Consider the following 15,770-nt stretch of genomic DNA (forward strand, 5'->3'; position numbering starts at 1 on the left):
AAGTATTTTGGTCAGAAAAAAAAGATACCAGATAGAAATCTGAATCTTCACAAAAGAATAAAGGCGTTGGAAAATGGTTACAATGTGAGTAAATACAAAAGACTTTTAAAAATTATTATTTAAATTTATTTAAAAGATAAGTGACTGTTTAAAATCACAATATATGTTTGTAGCATGTCAACAATATGACAACAGTAGCACAAAGGCCATGAAAGGGAGAAACGAAAGTATATTGTGGTGAGGTCCTTATGTTATATGTAAAATGGTACAATGTCACTTGAAGGCAGGCTGTGCTAAGTTTAAAATGTATGCTATAAACCTAAAGCAACACAGCAAAGAATTACAGCTAATGACCCAAGAGAGAAGGTAAATGCAATAATAAAAAACTCAATCCAAAAGGACGCAAAAGAAAAAGAAATAGGAATCAAAGGACTACGGCATGAATAGAAAATAAGTATCAGGCCCGGCCGGGCGTGGCTCAGCGGTTGAGCGTCGACCTGGGATCCAGGCGCTCAGGGTTCGATTCCCGGTCAGGGCACATGCCGGGGTTTCGAGCTCAATTCCCAGCAGGGGGCAGGCAGGAGGCAGCTAATCAATGACTCTCATCACTGACGTTTCTGTCTCTCTCTGTCTCTCCTTTCCTCTCTAAAATCAATAAAACTATTTTTTTTTTAAAAAAAGCAAAGACTATCAGAATAAAAAATCCAATACCCAATCATATACTGTCTATAAGACACCAACTTTAAATATAAAGATACAAATAACTTAAAAGTAAAAAGGGTGAAGTTCCACTTGCGGGAGGCAGTGCGAAAAGCTCCATGTACCTACTTCCCTGTGAAATAAGCCAAATCATTTCAAGTCCCTGGAAATTTTCCTAAGAGCATAGAGCAAATGAAAAAAAAAAACAACAGTTATTCAGGAAAATTCACTAAACTAACTCAGTAAGAGCAACAAGAGTCGGAGGCGTTTGGCATATGGTTACTCCCTACACCCCCACTTCCAGCTCAGTTTGGTGGAAGCGTCTCAGCAGGTGGGGGTGACCAAGAAGATGAGGTTTTCCCTCCCCTCAGCTCTCATATCTGGGTGGGAGAGGTAGGCCAATAGAATTTCTAATCTCCTCCACCTTCAAGTTGAAGAGGCTAAATTCTGCAGGAGTATGGCTGGGAGGATGGGGGCTCTTTCCTACACCCAGCCCTCACCCATAAGACGGAGGCTCTACCCCAGGTAGAGCAGGTCAAGAATACTGAGGCTCTAGTCTCCCCTGCTCCAGCTCACTCTAGGGCACAGGTTCCATACCAGGAGAAGTAAGCCCAGAGCATGAGAGGCTACCATGCTGCATGCCCAGCTTCCAGAGTGGTGCTTCAGAGATTTTGCCCAGGAAGGGAACCAATCCATAAAACAGGAGAGCTCCAAAGCTCTCCACAAAGACTCTGATTTTATTTTATTAAATATATCTTTATTGATTTCAGAGAGAGGAAGGGAGAGAGAGAGAGAGATAGAAACATCAATGATGAGAGAGTCGTTGATCGGCTGCAGCCCACGACCCGGGCATGTGCCCTGACCGGGAATCGAACCCTGATCGCCTGGATCCTAGGTCGATGCTCAACCACTGAGCCAAGCCTGGCTGGGCGACTCATTTTATTTTATTTTTTGAAACACAGTGTGGGGATATTCAAGCATATGGTAATTTCTAAAACCACAGGTAAATTGGACTTCATCAAAATGTAAAAGTTTTATGCTTCAAAGGACACCATTAGGAAAGTGAAAACTTAACTCACACAATGGGAAAATATATGCAAATCATGTATCTGGTAAGGGACTTGTATCTAGAACATAGAAAGAGCTCTTACAACTCAACAATAAAGACAACCCAATTTAAAAACCGGCAAAGGATCTGAATAGACATTTCTTCAAAGAAGGAATACAAATGGCTAATAAGCACAAGAGAGGATTCGAAACATCATTAGTCACTGGGAGAATGCAAACCAAAACTTCACATCTGCTAGAATGACTAGAATAAAAAAAGACAGATAATAACAAGTGTTGGTGAACTGAAGAGAAATTGAAACCCGCATACATTGTTGGTGGAAATGTAAAATATTTGTAGTTACTTTGAAAAACAGTTTGAAATTTCCTCAAAATGTGAAATATCGAGTTGCCATTTGACCCACCAGTTCTTACACTACATGTAAAGTGGTAGAGTATCATTTGCAGGTAATCAATAATAAGTTAAACTACATATTGTAAACTCCAGAGAAACCACTAAAAATATAAAATAAAGAATTAAATTTAGTAAGTCAATAATAAAGATAAAATGGAATCATTTAGGAAAAAAACTCATTCCAAAAGAAAGCAAAAATGGAAAAAAAGCAGATGGGACAAAGGGAAAACAAATAGCACAATGGCCAATTTAAATCTAACTATATTGATAATTAAGTTAAACATAAATGGTCTAAATATTTAATTGAATGGTAGAGATCATCAGATTGGTTAAGAAAGCAATGCTCAGTGCACCACTTATGAGTCCATTTCTCTTAACTTTAAATCTTCCTCCATTGCTGTTTGCGATATTGTAATTGCCACCTGAAATTATGTTAAACTCTATCAGTAGAGGGCGCTGGAGGGACACTTTATTCTTCAACGTTCTCATTTTCCCTCAGTAGATAAACTCATGTTATGGTTAATAATTTTTTATGTTAAGCTACTCGATTGGAATTACTCTGTTGTTTTAGTATCCTGCTCGGACCCATCCAATTCAGAATCCACATTGGAAACGGTCCTAGGAGATAACTCCACAAAGATGGGATTTAGGGATTTGTTTGGCTGTGCTCTTGGACTTCAAGACAGGGCTGAACTATCTGCCAATGAGAAATGGAATTCTGGTAATGTACGGCATGTAGTGACATCACAATTTATCATGCTGTCTATCACCTGTGATTAAGTGATGAGTGAAGAATGTGCCTTGGGAGGCCAGGTGGCTGCAGCACTTGACTGCTAATGGCAGTGATGATGACCGTAAGGACTGTGGTGTGGAATGAATGATTTTGAGCATGCTTGATAGCTTACCAAAAGAAAATGACAAACTCATGTCCTTTCATTCTCAGCTTAAATTGTGGTCTGATCATAAAGCTTCCATTACAACTCTAAAAGATTTTCTGACTTCTTGCAGACACCGGACTGATATTGCTTAAAATCAAACAGAAATTTAATTATGTAGGTTGATGAATTACAACATCAGTTGAATTCACAATCTCAATAAATTTGTCATGTGAAAGGGCATTGATGGGAAAGAATGGGATCCTGAAATTTGTGATGGGGACATCTCGTTGGATCCAAATGAAACAAACAACTCGAACCCTCAAGTCACTCTGTTCCTCCCTTGCCAGAATTAGCTTGTCTTTCTGTATGGGCTTATTTGCTTGAAAATACTATCATATCTTCACCTGGAATAGATGCTTTCAAAGGTGATGCCCAAGACCCACCACAACCATTTCCATAATGAGGTCAAATCTCAGCATTTTCCAGAGGAAGAGGAGAGGACTCTGGAGGGAACAGCTTACATGGACAAAAAAAAAAAAAAAAAAAAGAGACTACTAATACAGATTTTAAAGCAGATTTATTGAAATACATGTCATACAACTCATCCATTGAAGGTGTACAATTCAGTGGCTTTCAGTATATTCACAGATATCTACAACCATCAGAACAATTGATTGTAGAACATTTTCACCATCCCATTAATGAAAACTCCTATGGTATGTACACTTTAGCTGTCACCCACTTACCTCCCCTCACCTCACCCCCTTTAGCCCTAGGTAACCACTAGTCTACTTTCTGTCTCTATAGATTTTCCTGTTCTGGATATTTCATATAAATGGAATCAAATACTGTGTAGCCTTGGTGACTGGCTTCTTTCCCTTAGCGTAATGCTTTCAAGGTTCATCCATGTTCCTTGGATGGATCAGTGCTTCCTTCCTTTATAGCCAAATAAGATCCCACGGGATGGCTATGCCACATTTTGTCGATTCATTTTCCACTGATGAACATTTGGGTTGTTTCCATTTTGTGACCATTATCAAGAATGCTACAATAAACATTTGTGTACAAGTTTCTGTGTGGACATGTTTTCATTTCTCTTGGGTACATACTCAGGAGTGGAATTGCTGGGTCATGCATTACCTTTATGTTTAATCATCTGAAGAACTGCCAAGATTATTTTCCACCAGCAGCACTTGTTTTCTCCCATTGTGTGGGGTGTTTTTCATTTTCTTTATGGTATCCTCTGAAGCATAAACACTATAAATTTTAACTGTGGTGAAGTCCAACTTATCTAATATTCCTTTTTAAAAAAAAATAATAATACCACCATCATAATTCTGGACAGTCTCTAAAGGCTGAAACAGATCAGGGGTGTAGAGTGGAACCAAGACTTTCTCTCCCTACTCTGTTTCAGTGGACTTTGAACATGGGTCTGACTTCTGGCCCTCACTTCTCACTCACTGAGAAATTCTCTCCAGCATGGGCCCACCCAAGCCAGACCCTCCTCCTGGTGGCAAAAGAAGAGCCTGAGGCCACCATCGTAGGAATTCCTCCCCTCAAAGGCAGCCCCACAGGCTGAGGGAGTGGGCAGCTACCTTTCCCAGTGCCATGGAAGAGCAGCCCCCAGCAGCCAACAGTCCCCACGAAGCTTGGGATGAACACACCAACCAACCCACCATCCAAGAGTTAGGACTCAAATGAGGCATCTTTTTTAAGTGGAGGGTCTCACTCAGATCCCCAGAGCGTACAACAAACATGTGTCCAGAAGGAAACAAGGACTTGAGCGGTGAGCCATGCCTTTCCTTTTCCGTCTTCCAGCTCAGGCCTACACTCAAATATTCACACTTTAGCAGAATTGTTATTTTAAAATTCAAATTCCTAGATCCCATCCTAGAGATCTGTCTTCAGTAGGTCTCAGGGGTCGCCCAGAGATCACATGCTCTACTGGCACCCCATGATTCCTAGAAGCTTTGCTTAGGCCTTACCAGATCGAGAAACATTGATAGTCAATCCCTTTTCACGGCCCAACATTCCACAGAGCCCAGAGGATACGAAATTCTCCATGTTCTCACACCTGCGCCACTAAAGAAGTTAGACACAAAAAGTAAATCTTGTATGATTCCATTGATTAAAAAAAAAGTCTTAGAATAGGCAAATTAATCTGTAGTGATAGAGTTCAGTAGCTGCCTGGGAAGGGGCAGACAGGTAACTTTCTGGAGAGGTGGAAATGTTTTGTAACGTAATTGGGTGGTGGTTACTCAGTGTATGAATTTGTCAAAAGTCATCAACCTATACACTTAAAATGTGTTAATTTTACTGCATGTAAATGATACTTCAGTGATGTCATTGTGAAGAATGATCAGTGTCTGAGAAAAAGGTGATTTCAGATCTTTACACACGTGCTTACATTTCTGAACAGGCGCATGGCTCACTGTCTCATTCATGTGTAAGGGACCTCGTGCCAGCAATCCGTCAGTGTCTGATTTGCATATTACTGAGGCTCCTGCTCGTATAGGAAATAAGACCAGGCTCAGGTCCCTGTGCCTAGTGCTGGGGAGAGAACTGTAGTAAACAGCCCCATTTTAAGGAAACTCCGTTTTTAGAAAATTCCTGCTTACTGGCTGTGTCCCCATCACATCAGACTCCACTGGATGCACACACATGTGCACACACACACCATTTAAAAGGAAATGCTCTGTGAAAATAAACACAAGCCCACAGGCTCTGTGATGGTGACCCCTCAGAAATCACTGCGGGGCAAGCAGGTCACACCTCAAAGGGCGTACCTCAAACTTGAAAATGGCACCTCTGCCTCCCCTAAAGTCCCCAGAGGTCAAGAGAAAACTGCAGGGACTGAAGCTGTGACCTCAGAGCGTGTGTGATCCGAGGATACAGGCCTGTGCATTCTGAGAGACCTCCACATAAACTGGCCTCAGAACTGGCAGGTCCGGAGTCCCAGCCCCTTCCCTGCCTGGTGACTCACGGGCTCACCTTGGGCAATTATGATTCCTCTTGGGTCCTCAGTTTACCCCTCTGTAAAATGTTGGACTGGGTGAGCAATTACCAATTATTATTATTAGTCAGCTCAAGATTCCATTCTTCAAATGAAATTTCATGCGGAGCCGAGTAACAAAAAATGGAGGATGCTTGATTGAAAATAGGGTTCAGGGGCCCCTGCCCTTGTCTCCCCCTTGCTCTACTTTGAGGACCCCCTAAGGCTTCATTGTTTAAAGACTGCTAGGCTGGCTGAGCTCCCAACCCATGCAACTGAACTGACTTCACGGAAACTGTCCAAGACTTCCAACGACCCAATCCAGCCATGACATCAGTGACGTCAACCTGTGACCTCACGAAACCTGACTCATGGCCCTGGACTCCCAGTGACTCAATCCAGCCATGACTTCAGTGATGGCAACCTGTGATGTCACGAAACCTGACTCACCACCCTGGACTCCCAATGACCCAATCCAGCCTCTGATTGCACAATGACTACACGGACATGTGACCACACACCCTGACTCGAGGAACCCGGGTGAAACAATTGTATTCACACCGTGACTAGAATGATTCCATTGTGTGGACCGTGCCATAGCTGGCTGTCTAAGGACGCTCTGCCTTCCTCTTACCCCCGAGTTGCCTTCCCTGTGGATTCAGAAACACCTAGAAGCTATCCTTGGACGGTGAAGCCCACGCCTAACCTTAGATGACCTTAGATCCTTCTCTATAACCGACACGTGGGAATGTCATCATCCTTGTCGCTCAGTTACTAAGATGTGCCAGGCACTGTGCTATGCTCTCTATAAGCAGCACATCAGACCCTCACCCCGTAAGGTGGGCATCACTGTTCCCCCCTGTGCAGCTAAGGAAAAGTGAGGCTCAGTCACTGAGAGGCAGAGCTGGGGTGCGGGTGGAACCAGTGCTCCTGGGAAGGCTGTGTTGATGTCTTTTCTGAGACCATTTCCTCACCCATAGAACAGGATGACAGTAACACCCTCATGGTCGCTGGGGTGACTGACAGTCCTTGGAAACACCCTCAGTGTAGCAGCAGACACAGGGCAACTCAGTAAAGGCAGGACACAGACACAGCTCCCTAAAACCACCAGACACCAGTCTATAGAAAATAGGCTTTATTTTCACATTTAAGGTGAACACAACTACATGTCCCTGAAATCTACTATATACATAACCAGTAGATTTGTTATTAAATACAGAAAAATCTGAGCCCACCAGGAAATACATGTTTACTCTCCCCAGGGCCCACAGCACCCTCAGGCCATTTCCGTTTCCACTGGGGAATTCACATCTGCTAGCTCAGCTCACAATGGCTTGGTTCCCAGGTTCATCTGCTTCTATCCCACACTCTCCAGAAATGACAGCAGCAAACGGACAGGTCTCACAGGGGCGGGACAAAGAGGCCTCGGCCACGAGACCCTTCACAGATACACGGATTGCAGTCCAGAGGCCAAGCTCCGGAGTTCTGTGGCCTGGGCCTAAACTCAGGTCACACCACAGCAGGGATGAGTTAGTGTCACAGCTTCATCTCCAGGTAGTCTTGTTAATTAAATTATTCCAATTAGGAAGACATCATTAAATAGACATATCACAGCCCTTTTTGTAGCACTGGCTTTCCCCCTTGGTCAAGGAAAAGGCACAAATCTGAACTGGAAGCTAACCTATCACCCCCCAAGGCACATGTGAACTCAGGCTGCACAGTCACAGCCAATGCCTGCCGAGGGGTAGCGATGTGACGTCCACAACGGGGGTCCAGAGACAGTCATGAGGAAGGGTGGGCACTGAAACAGTCTCGTGGGTCCTGGGGAGGTCTGGGGTTGCTGAGACGCCTTCCTCGAGCACATGGCGGATGGAGGGAGCACAGGCAGCTCTGCGGGGCATCCTCGCCCGGAGCCCGGGCAGCCCCCTGGGTGAGTGAACACCGGGTGCAGCAGCTGCGGGCGCAGTACCCTGGCAGCAGGGCGTTAGCTCAACTGGCCGCAGTCTGTGATGACAATCTTCTTGGACGTCTTCCCACTCTTGGAGCCAAAGGATTCTATTTTCTTCACAACATCCATGCCGTCTTTCACATGGCCGAACACAACATGTTTGCCATCCAACCTGTGAGGACAGGTGAGCCAGGTGAACAGAAAGGAGAGTAGAGCAACGTCAGCCAACATCATGGTCGCTTGCTCATGGACCTACCTACCAAAACAGCCATTCTGAAAGGAACGCACCCCGAGAAGCTGGAGCCGTTCCCCAGAGCTCCCAGTACCAAGCCTTGCTGAGCTCCCCAATACAGCAAAGGCTGCCCCTTCCTGCGCACGCTCTGCCTCCCCCACACTGTGCGGCCGTGCCTGGTGACCTCATCTATGAAAACTGAGTTATTCTTGCTCTGCTCAGGGAGATAACAGGATATTGAACTACTTGAAAGAAAGAAAAGGCCTGTGTAAGTGGAACTATTTTAACTGTCATGAATTATGAGGTGAGAGCCAAGGTAACAAGTGTGGTGAGACTAAGTCCTGAGCATTTCTCAACTTGAGAGAGGTCCAAGAATCTACAAAGCAGCTGAGTCTGGTGCCAGCAAGGCCACGACTGGCTACAGCCAAGGACAGAACTGCAAGATCCATTAAGGATTTCATGGAGGAGCACAGAGCAAGCAGAGCCAGCACCGATCTGCCCAGCCTGACATCCACGGCCCCTCTGGCTTGGAGGCCAGAGACAACTAGTGTCTACCCCTCACCCCGGTCTCCCTAAAGTCATCAGAAATGGGCTTTATTAAGTCTTAGCCCCTGGCCAGCTATTGTCCCCTCAACCCCAGATGCCCCAGGGCTTTGGGCAGAGAATCTTATCCCTTAGTGGAAAAATGTACTGGGGAAGACATCCCTAAAATCCTGTGGGAAGGAGGGCTCTAAGGGCTGGAGCTACCTGGAGGTGTGACATTGAACTGTCTACCACAGTGTTTCCCAAGAGCATTCCACGGTCAAGATAAGCCTGGGAAACAACAGCTTACACCAGGCAAATGGGCCTCTATGACAGGCCATCTCGAGCCCTGCTGTGCTCGGCAGCATTTCCCACATGTACTTTGTATGTGTGTGCAAAACACACTGAGAAAATTCCAGCTGAGAGTGACAACTGGAAGTCTAATTAAGACAGAGTTCCAAGAATGCCCACATTCGCCCTCGGTCCTCTCAGGGACTCGCTCTTTCTCTCATACAGGCACAGCCCCGGTGAAGTACTGTCCCAAAGCAGACAGTTCAGCCTCGCACTACCCTCCTCTGAAAGCACCCTCCCTCCTCCAGCTGCAAGGCTGTCCCTCATGCTTGGGACCAGGGAACTCACCAGTCTGTCTTGATAGTGCAAATGAAGAACTGGGAGCCATTGGTGTTGGGGCCTGCATTTGCCATGGACAGGACTCCTGCAAAACCAGGCAGGGGTGAGCCACGCTGCCCCAGGAAGCATCTCACCTGGGCAGTGACTCGAAAGAGCAGATGGCTGAAACCACATTGAGGACATTTGACTCTGAAGAGCCTGGAGCTTGAAGAGAACAAGGCCCTGAGGACACCCAGTTCCCGGGGCCTGTGCTCCAGAGGAAGGAAAGGGCTTGTGGAAGCTCTCATGGTAGAGCCAAAGCAGGACCCCCACCTGACTCTAGACTTTTCCACACTGTACCTTGGGTCTTAAAGGTGATACAATGCTGGGGTTTGGCTCAAAGGTTCTCCCTTTACCGTGTTCCCAAAGGATAGTTTGTGTTTAAATTGAGAGCTCAGAATAGAAAAAGCTCAAGGAAAACCCAACAAACTGAGCACTGAAGGGAAGGAAGGCGCATGATAGGACACTATCAGGGACGAGACTGCAGCCTCCCGGGCCTGCTGGGCACGGCAGAGGTGGGGTCAAAGCTTGGGGAACTGAGACCAGGGAATGCGGCGCCCACTCACCTGGCCCCACGTGCTTCAGTGTGAAGTTCTCATCAGGAAAGCGGCTTCCGTAGATGGACTTCCCCCCTGTGCCGTTGTGGTTGGTGAAGTCGCCAGCCTGTGAGCACAGAGCACCTTCTGAGTGTCTGCCACCCAGACTGCAGGGGGAACCTGCTGCAGCACTGGCAAGCCGCCCACCCACCAAGGCCCACCCAGCCAGAGGCCCTTCAGGAAAGGGGTCAAAAAATGTCCAATTATATAAGGACTAATAGAATAAGGAAAATAAACCCAGGAGATCAAGGGTCAATTCCCAGTCAGGGCACATGCCCAGGTGGTGGGCTCGATCCCAAGTAAGTGGCGTGCAGGAGGCAGCCGATCAAGGACTTTTTCATCATTGATGTTTCTCTCTCTCTCTCCCCCTCCCTCTCTGAAATCAATAAGGAAAAAAATAATTAAAATAAGCTTAAATCTTTTCTGATAATAACTATCCTGGTTTCTGAATAATTCACTTTTTGTCTAAGCAAGTTTTTAATTAATCCTCAAAGGACCCAGCGACCTATGATAGGATTCTTAGTGACCCAGAATTTCCTATCTGACACTCCTACAGGATAAACAGGGAGGTGTCCAGGGCCCTGAGCCCACGTCTGGTCTGTGGAAGCAGCAGCAGCTGGCACAGAGCCAACTCCCTATGCTGAGCCCCCTTCCGCTTCCCCAGCCAGGCCCAGTGGCTTCCCTCTGCCTTGCAGTCCACCTGGGGATGGTTCCCTCCTCAGAGCTTGCCTGAAGCTTCCACAGCCAGAAGAGCCCAATGGTGCGGTCGACCCCAGCCCCAGGCCATGGCCACGCTGCCATTTTCCTGAGATGAAGCACCCACAAATGTCAATAAGGTGTCGCCCAAAGAAGTACAATTCAAAACCCTGGCCTGGGTCCCCCCAGTGGTGCCACCTCATGCCTCAGAGAGCCCTCCAGCTTTGGAAGTCCCCAGCCTGCCTCAGGACACCCACTTCAGCTCCTGGGAGCCTCTGAGGCAAAAAGCTACAGGGCTTGACCAAGCCTGCCCCTCCTGTGGCACTTGCCATATCTGCCACATGAGCAAGCCCAGCCCCAATCCACTGCCACTTACTACCATATGATTACAGCCACTGGGGTGGAGGGAATGGGGGAGAGAATTCCAGGCTGAAGGAGCTTCAAAAAGGTCATGGCGACCATGCTCCTACCTCTGGGTTTGCTGACCTCAGGACACAAACCCCCGACCTAGCAGGTTCTGACCCAACAGAAGACAATCCCCAAGGAAGTACGAGTCCTGATCCCTGGGAAAGTTCCTGATGTCGACAGTTACCCTAAACCTCTGACACAGCAATACTAATGTCTCTGACAAATGGGCAGGACACATGACTAAAGACGATGTTCATTCAACCGAGATGCTCTTCTATGCAGAGACGCTCCAAGCCCAGACCTGCATGTTCCTGCTCATGCTCCCTCCTCCCTCCTCTTCCTCTTTTCCCAGGCTGTGGGCTCAGGCCAGGGGCACCCAGAGACTGAGTACACTAGTCCCCTAAAGCCGCAAGAGCTACCTCCCACGCACATCCATTCTCAACGCCAGTGCTCCCTCCACAGGCTCAACTTTCCTAACCCAGATGGGCAGGGCCATCCTGCCACTTGCCCTGTTGCTTAACTTCCGGGGCAGGGAAGGGCGAAGGCAGTGCAGACAAGTCCCAGCCTCCCAGGGTGAGAGGACAGGTCAAGAGAGTAATTAGAGTTGCCCTCCATTCAGTAATTTCCAAGAACCAGGCACATGCTCACTCATTACTCCTCGGAACGCTCCTGTGAAGTGGCCCCCATTATTACCCCACTTACAGAACAGGGACCTGAGCAGTGAGGGCCACAGTACCTGGCACATGAAGGACGGAATCACTCTGTGAAACGTGGAGCCTTTGTAGCCAAAGCCCTTCTCCCCGGTACACAGGGCCCGGAAGTTCTCTGAGGGTGGAAGGGAGAAGCAGGTCAACAGGGCAGGCCTCAACTCAACTCCAGGGGTGACACCTCTTCCAGCCAGCATCCCCTCTAATCCCCCAGGTGAGCAGGGCACGGAAGACCGTAGGCCCGCCCCTGAGTCTGCTCTGGCTGTGTGACCTGGGACAAGTCATCTCCCTTTCTGACCTCGGTGGTAGAATGAACAATCCTAGCTGTTCCAGCATGAGGTCAGCAAGGCAGGGAGTCCAAGGTTGTGAGCCACCAGCCTGACACACTGGGCACCAGGAGGGAGGAAATTGTCCCATGGAAATTTACATGTGCCTTCTATTGATGCTGAGGCTACTACCAGACAGATGGGCAGGGCCAACACTGAGGCCGAGTGACAGGAGGCTGCCCCACACATGGAACTCTCGCCTAGTCCCAGGTCTCCTTGCCCAGACTCCTGCCAGCCCACCCACCTCACATGCCTCTCTCCCCCACCTAGACGAGACTCAGGAGGGCCCCAGGGACTGTCTCACCTGCAGTCTTTGGGACAACATCTGCCTTCAGCTGTAGGGAGAGAAGAGGGACCAGAAAAGATGGTTAGTCCAGAGGCATGTGAAGAAAGGAACCTCCTCACCACCCAACCTCCACAGTGGCCAAGGAGACTGAGAAAGCACTAGCTGCCACTCCATTCCTGTTACTCCCAGCCCTATGTAGGAGGCAGCCTAAGCAGCTATCATTTTTGCCAGATGCTTCCTGAACCCAAGGCTGAGTGGGAGGAGGCAGCCTCGGTTTCCTAATGTGTCAGGAGAGATCACAATACCACATCCTGACCTGCTCCTCTGGGGCAGAACTGGCAGAGCAACTACATACAGCTGGGCCCAAAGCACCAGACTCAGGGCCTGGAGAAAGGGTCCAGGGAGGAGCTGGTCCAACCTCCTCAATGCGTAGATGGGACACTGAGGCTCAGCGAGGGGCAAGAGGGGTGGGGGTAAGAGGAGGCTGGAGCCCCATCCAAGCCGGCCTCTTGTCTCCCAGCTTCAAAAGCCACCTTGGTGCCAAACCATTAAAATAAATAGAGCAGGAGCGGTGCCCTCCATGTTCCAGAAGAGAAAACTGAGGCTTAACTGAGACCCCTTTGTTCAAAATAGGGCCAAGCTTGAGGGCTACACTGAACATCTCCTACCTTCCCACTCAGTTACCTTCAGGACTCTTTACTTCTTGTTTTTAATGTTTTTACTTTTTTAAAAAGGCTCAAAGAGCCCTGGCGGGTGTGGGAGGCTACATGCCCGCGTGCCCGGCTGAACCCCCAGTAGGGGGCGCGCAGGAGGCAGCCCGATCGCGGTTTCCCTCTCCCCCTTTCCCTTTCTCTCTAAGGATCAATAAAAGTATATTTTAAAAAAATAAAATAAAGTAAAAATAAAAAGGCCCAAAGAGTCAGGTGCAGGAACTAGTGTCGCCCCCGGAAGGGTGGCTGGGGTTGGAACGGGGCGCCCGGCACACTGGCCAGACGCCACCCCGGGGTCCGCCCGGCGGCTGGAGCCCGCGGCCTGCCCAGCGCGCCCCGCGCGAGCCCCAAGCGCCCGCACTGGGTCCCCGGCCAGGGAGCCCGACGGCGGGCGCGGGGCGGGGCGGGGCCCGCTCGCCGCTGCAAAGGCGGCCACGTGAGCGCCCAGTCAGGCCCGCGCGGGACCCCGCACCCCGACGCCACCTGCTAGTCCCCGCCTGGGTTCCGACCCCCGGAGGCCTGGGCCCCGCCCCCACCCCGGCCGGGCTCCTGCGGCCAGGCCCTCGGTCCGCGACCTGACCTTGAGCCCTCTTGTACCCTGCGCCCCGCCTCCACGTCTCCAAAGTTCCGAGGGGAGACCAGACCTCCCCAATACGATGCCCCTTCTCACAGGGGGGGAAACTGAGGCCCGGAGCCCGGGAGTGGGAGGCAAGGTCACCCAGGGAGCCAGGCACTGCGCCGGACCGGGTCCAGGGCTCCCCGGAGGACGGCCCCCACCCCCGGCCGGCGCGGTCCGGCCCAGCGCTCTCACCTCCAGCACCACGCGGCCGAGCGGCTGCCCGTCGGCGTCCACGTCCAGGTACACGAGCGGGTTCTCGGCCGAAGAGGACGGGTCGCGGGCGCCGCCGCCGCCGCTGCAGGCGCGGGCTGCGGGGAGGCTCAGCGGCGGGCGGCGCGGCGCGGGGAGCAGGCCGAGCAGGCGGGAGCCGCAGCGCAGCGCGAGCATAGTGGCGCGGGTCGGGTCGGGTCGGGTCGGGTCGGGTCGGCGCGGGTCGGCTCGGGTCGGGTCGGGACGGGACGGGAAGTCCGCGGTGGGAGCAGAGACGCCGGCAGCGAAGGTCACGCGCGCCCGGGTAAAGCGGCGCCGCCGCCGCGCGCCGCGGCCTTTATTGGCCGGCTGGGCTCGTGGCCCCGCCCCGCCCGCCCCGCCCCCTTCGGGCCTGTCTGCGGGCGACCTCTGCCGGCCTCGGTGGGTAACGCAGCCTGACGAGTTGGGTGGCGGAGCATGAAGTCTTGTGAAGTTCAATAGAACGGGAGACCTGATGGACGGACACAACCTCGCAAAAAGAAGGCTGGTTCCATTTTGTGAGGGTCCCAATAGATTAAATTTTAAAAGGGAGCAAGTGTTAAAACGTAGTTAAGTGCAAAATATGCGCTTCCGTATGTTTTTAGCTGTAACAAAAGTCTACATTTGTATAGGCCGCCTCTCCCCCCATAGGCGCTGCAGACAGACCAAGGGAAATAGTGACACTGAGAGTCAGTCAGAGAAAGCTGGAGATGAGAGGCGGGATTAGAGTGAGGGGAGGCAGGAGGAGACACTTCCCATGGTGACCGCAGGCTTGTCCTGTCCACAGATGCTTCTAGAGATCAGATCTTCCTGCAAGACTAGACTCTGCCTGGGCCTATCCCGCTCCCACAGGCCCCAGCCCTCCTCCAGGACTGGGTCTGACTCCCCTTTTCAGCCCTACAGACTGACAGTCCTGGGGCAACCAGGGCTACTGGCTCCCCTCCCATCCCCACTCACCCCTAGCAGGCCTCCCGTGGACTGCACAGGATCTGCGGGTAACACGGCACAGGGGCCCTTGCATAGGGCATGCAGGGAGAAGTGACAAAGCAAAACCAGAGGAGAAAGGGAACTGGGGGGGGGGGGCTGCGGGGAGGGGAATCGACCCCACATGCTGAGGTGGACTTCACAGGAGCCTGCGAGGTGTGGAGGGCCCATAGCGAGTGGTCAACAGGCAGGGGTCCTAAGGGAGCATCTGGGCCAGCACCTGTACCCTCCAGATAGGAAACTAGGCCCAGGGAGAGGAAGGCACTGTCCAGGGCTAGGAGAGCCCAGGAGTCCCCACCACCAGTCCTCCTAGACCTCTCAGGGCCTCAGTTCCTTCTCTGAAGAATAGGGGTGTGATGATAATCCTCACTCTGCTCTTTTTCCAGTCTGTTCCAAGGATAAAATGAACAAGAGGGAGAAATCTGTCAGCTATTAAGCACTATGCCACAAGCATCAGTGATGGACAGAGTCTAAATGGTCTTTGCTCAGGGTTTGGGGCTCAGACAGCAATGGGTCTCATTTGCAGGGGCTCAGAGGTCTGAGAGGCCAGAGAAGAGGGTGGAAGCTGGGCCTTGGAGTCAGGTGGACTTGAGCTTGGACTAGACAGAATCAACTCCTGGCAAGGGTTTGCACAGCAAAATGCTGACGAAAACAAAGTCATGAGGTCAAAGCAGAGTGTCCTAGCCTCATGAGAATGCAAGTTTGGCCCTTTTTAGGAAGTTCACATTTGAGGGGCCGAGACACAAAGATGTGGAGAGGAGATTCCAGAGGAGAAATCAGCAAAAGGCAGCCCAGAGCTGGGAGAGGT

At 50.3% G+C, this 15,770-nt stretch overlaps 1 protein-coding gene across 1 annotated transcript; it reads right to left on the minus strand.

Annotated features, from left to right (window-relative positions):
* Positions 1-7,149: 7,149 nt before the first annotated feature.
* Positions 7,150-14,137, minus strand: PPIF (peptidylprolyl isomerase F). Its single transcript, XM_087824130.1, has 6 exons — positions 13,943-14,137; positions 12,440-12,470; positions 11,839-11,927; positions 9,969-10,065; positions 9,373-9,448; positions 7,150-8,151 (listed from the first exon to the last, which is right to left on the minus strand). Exons 1-6 carry the CDS (start codon positions 14,135-14,137, stop codon positions 8,016-8,018), a joined length of 624 nt encoding a protein of 207 aa, XP_087680256.1. The 3' UTR covers positions 7,150-8,015.
* Positions 14,138-15,770: the final 1,633 nt, after the last annotated feature.

The sequence above is a fragment of the Miniopterus natalensis genome, chromosome 14 (genome assembly GCF_054644295.1).
Source record: "Miniopterus natalensis isolate mMinNat1 chromosome 14, mMinNat1.hap1, whole genome shotgun sequence".
NCBI classification, from domain to species: Eukaryota; Metazoa; Chordata; class Mammalia; order Chiroptera; family Miniopteridae; genus Miniopterus; species Miniopterus natalensis.

Coding starts and splice junctions, on each gene's coding strand:
- PPIF (XM_087824130.1), bottom strand. CDS start 14,137: ATGCTCGCGCTGCGCTGCGGCTCCCGCCTGCTCGGCCTGCTCCCCGCG. Junction 12,471..13,942: donor TCGGCCGCGTGGTGCTGGAG/GTGAGAGCGCTG, acceptor CTCTCCCTACAG/CTGAAGGCAGATGTTGTCCC. Junction 9,449..9,968: donor ACTGAAGCACGTGGGGCCAG/GTGAGTGGGCGC, acceptor CTGGTTTTGCAG/GAGTCCTGTCCATGGCAAAT.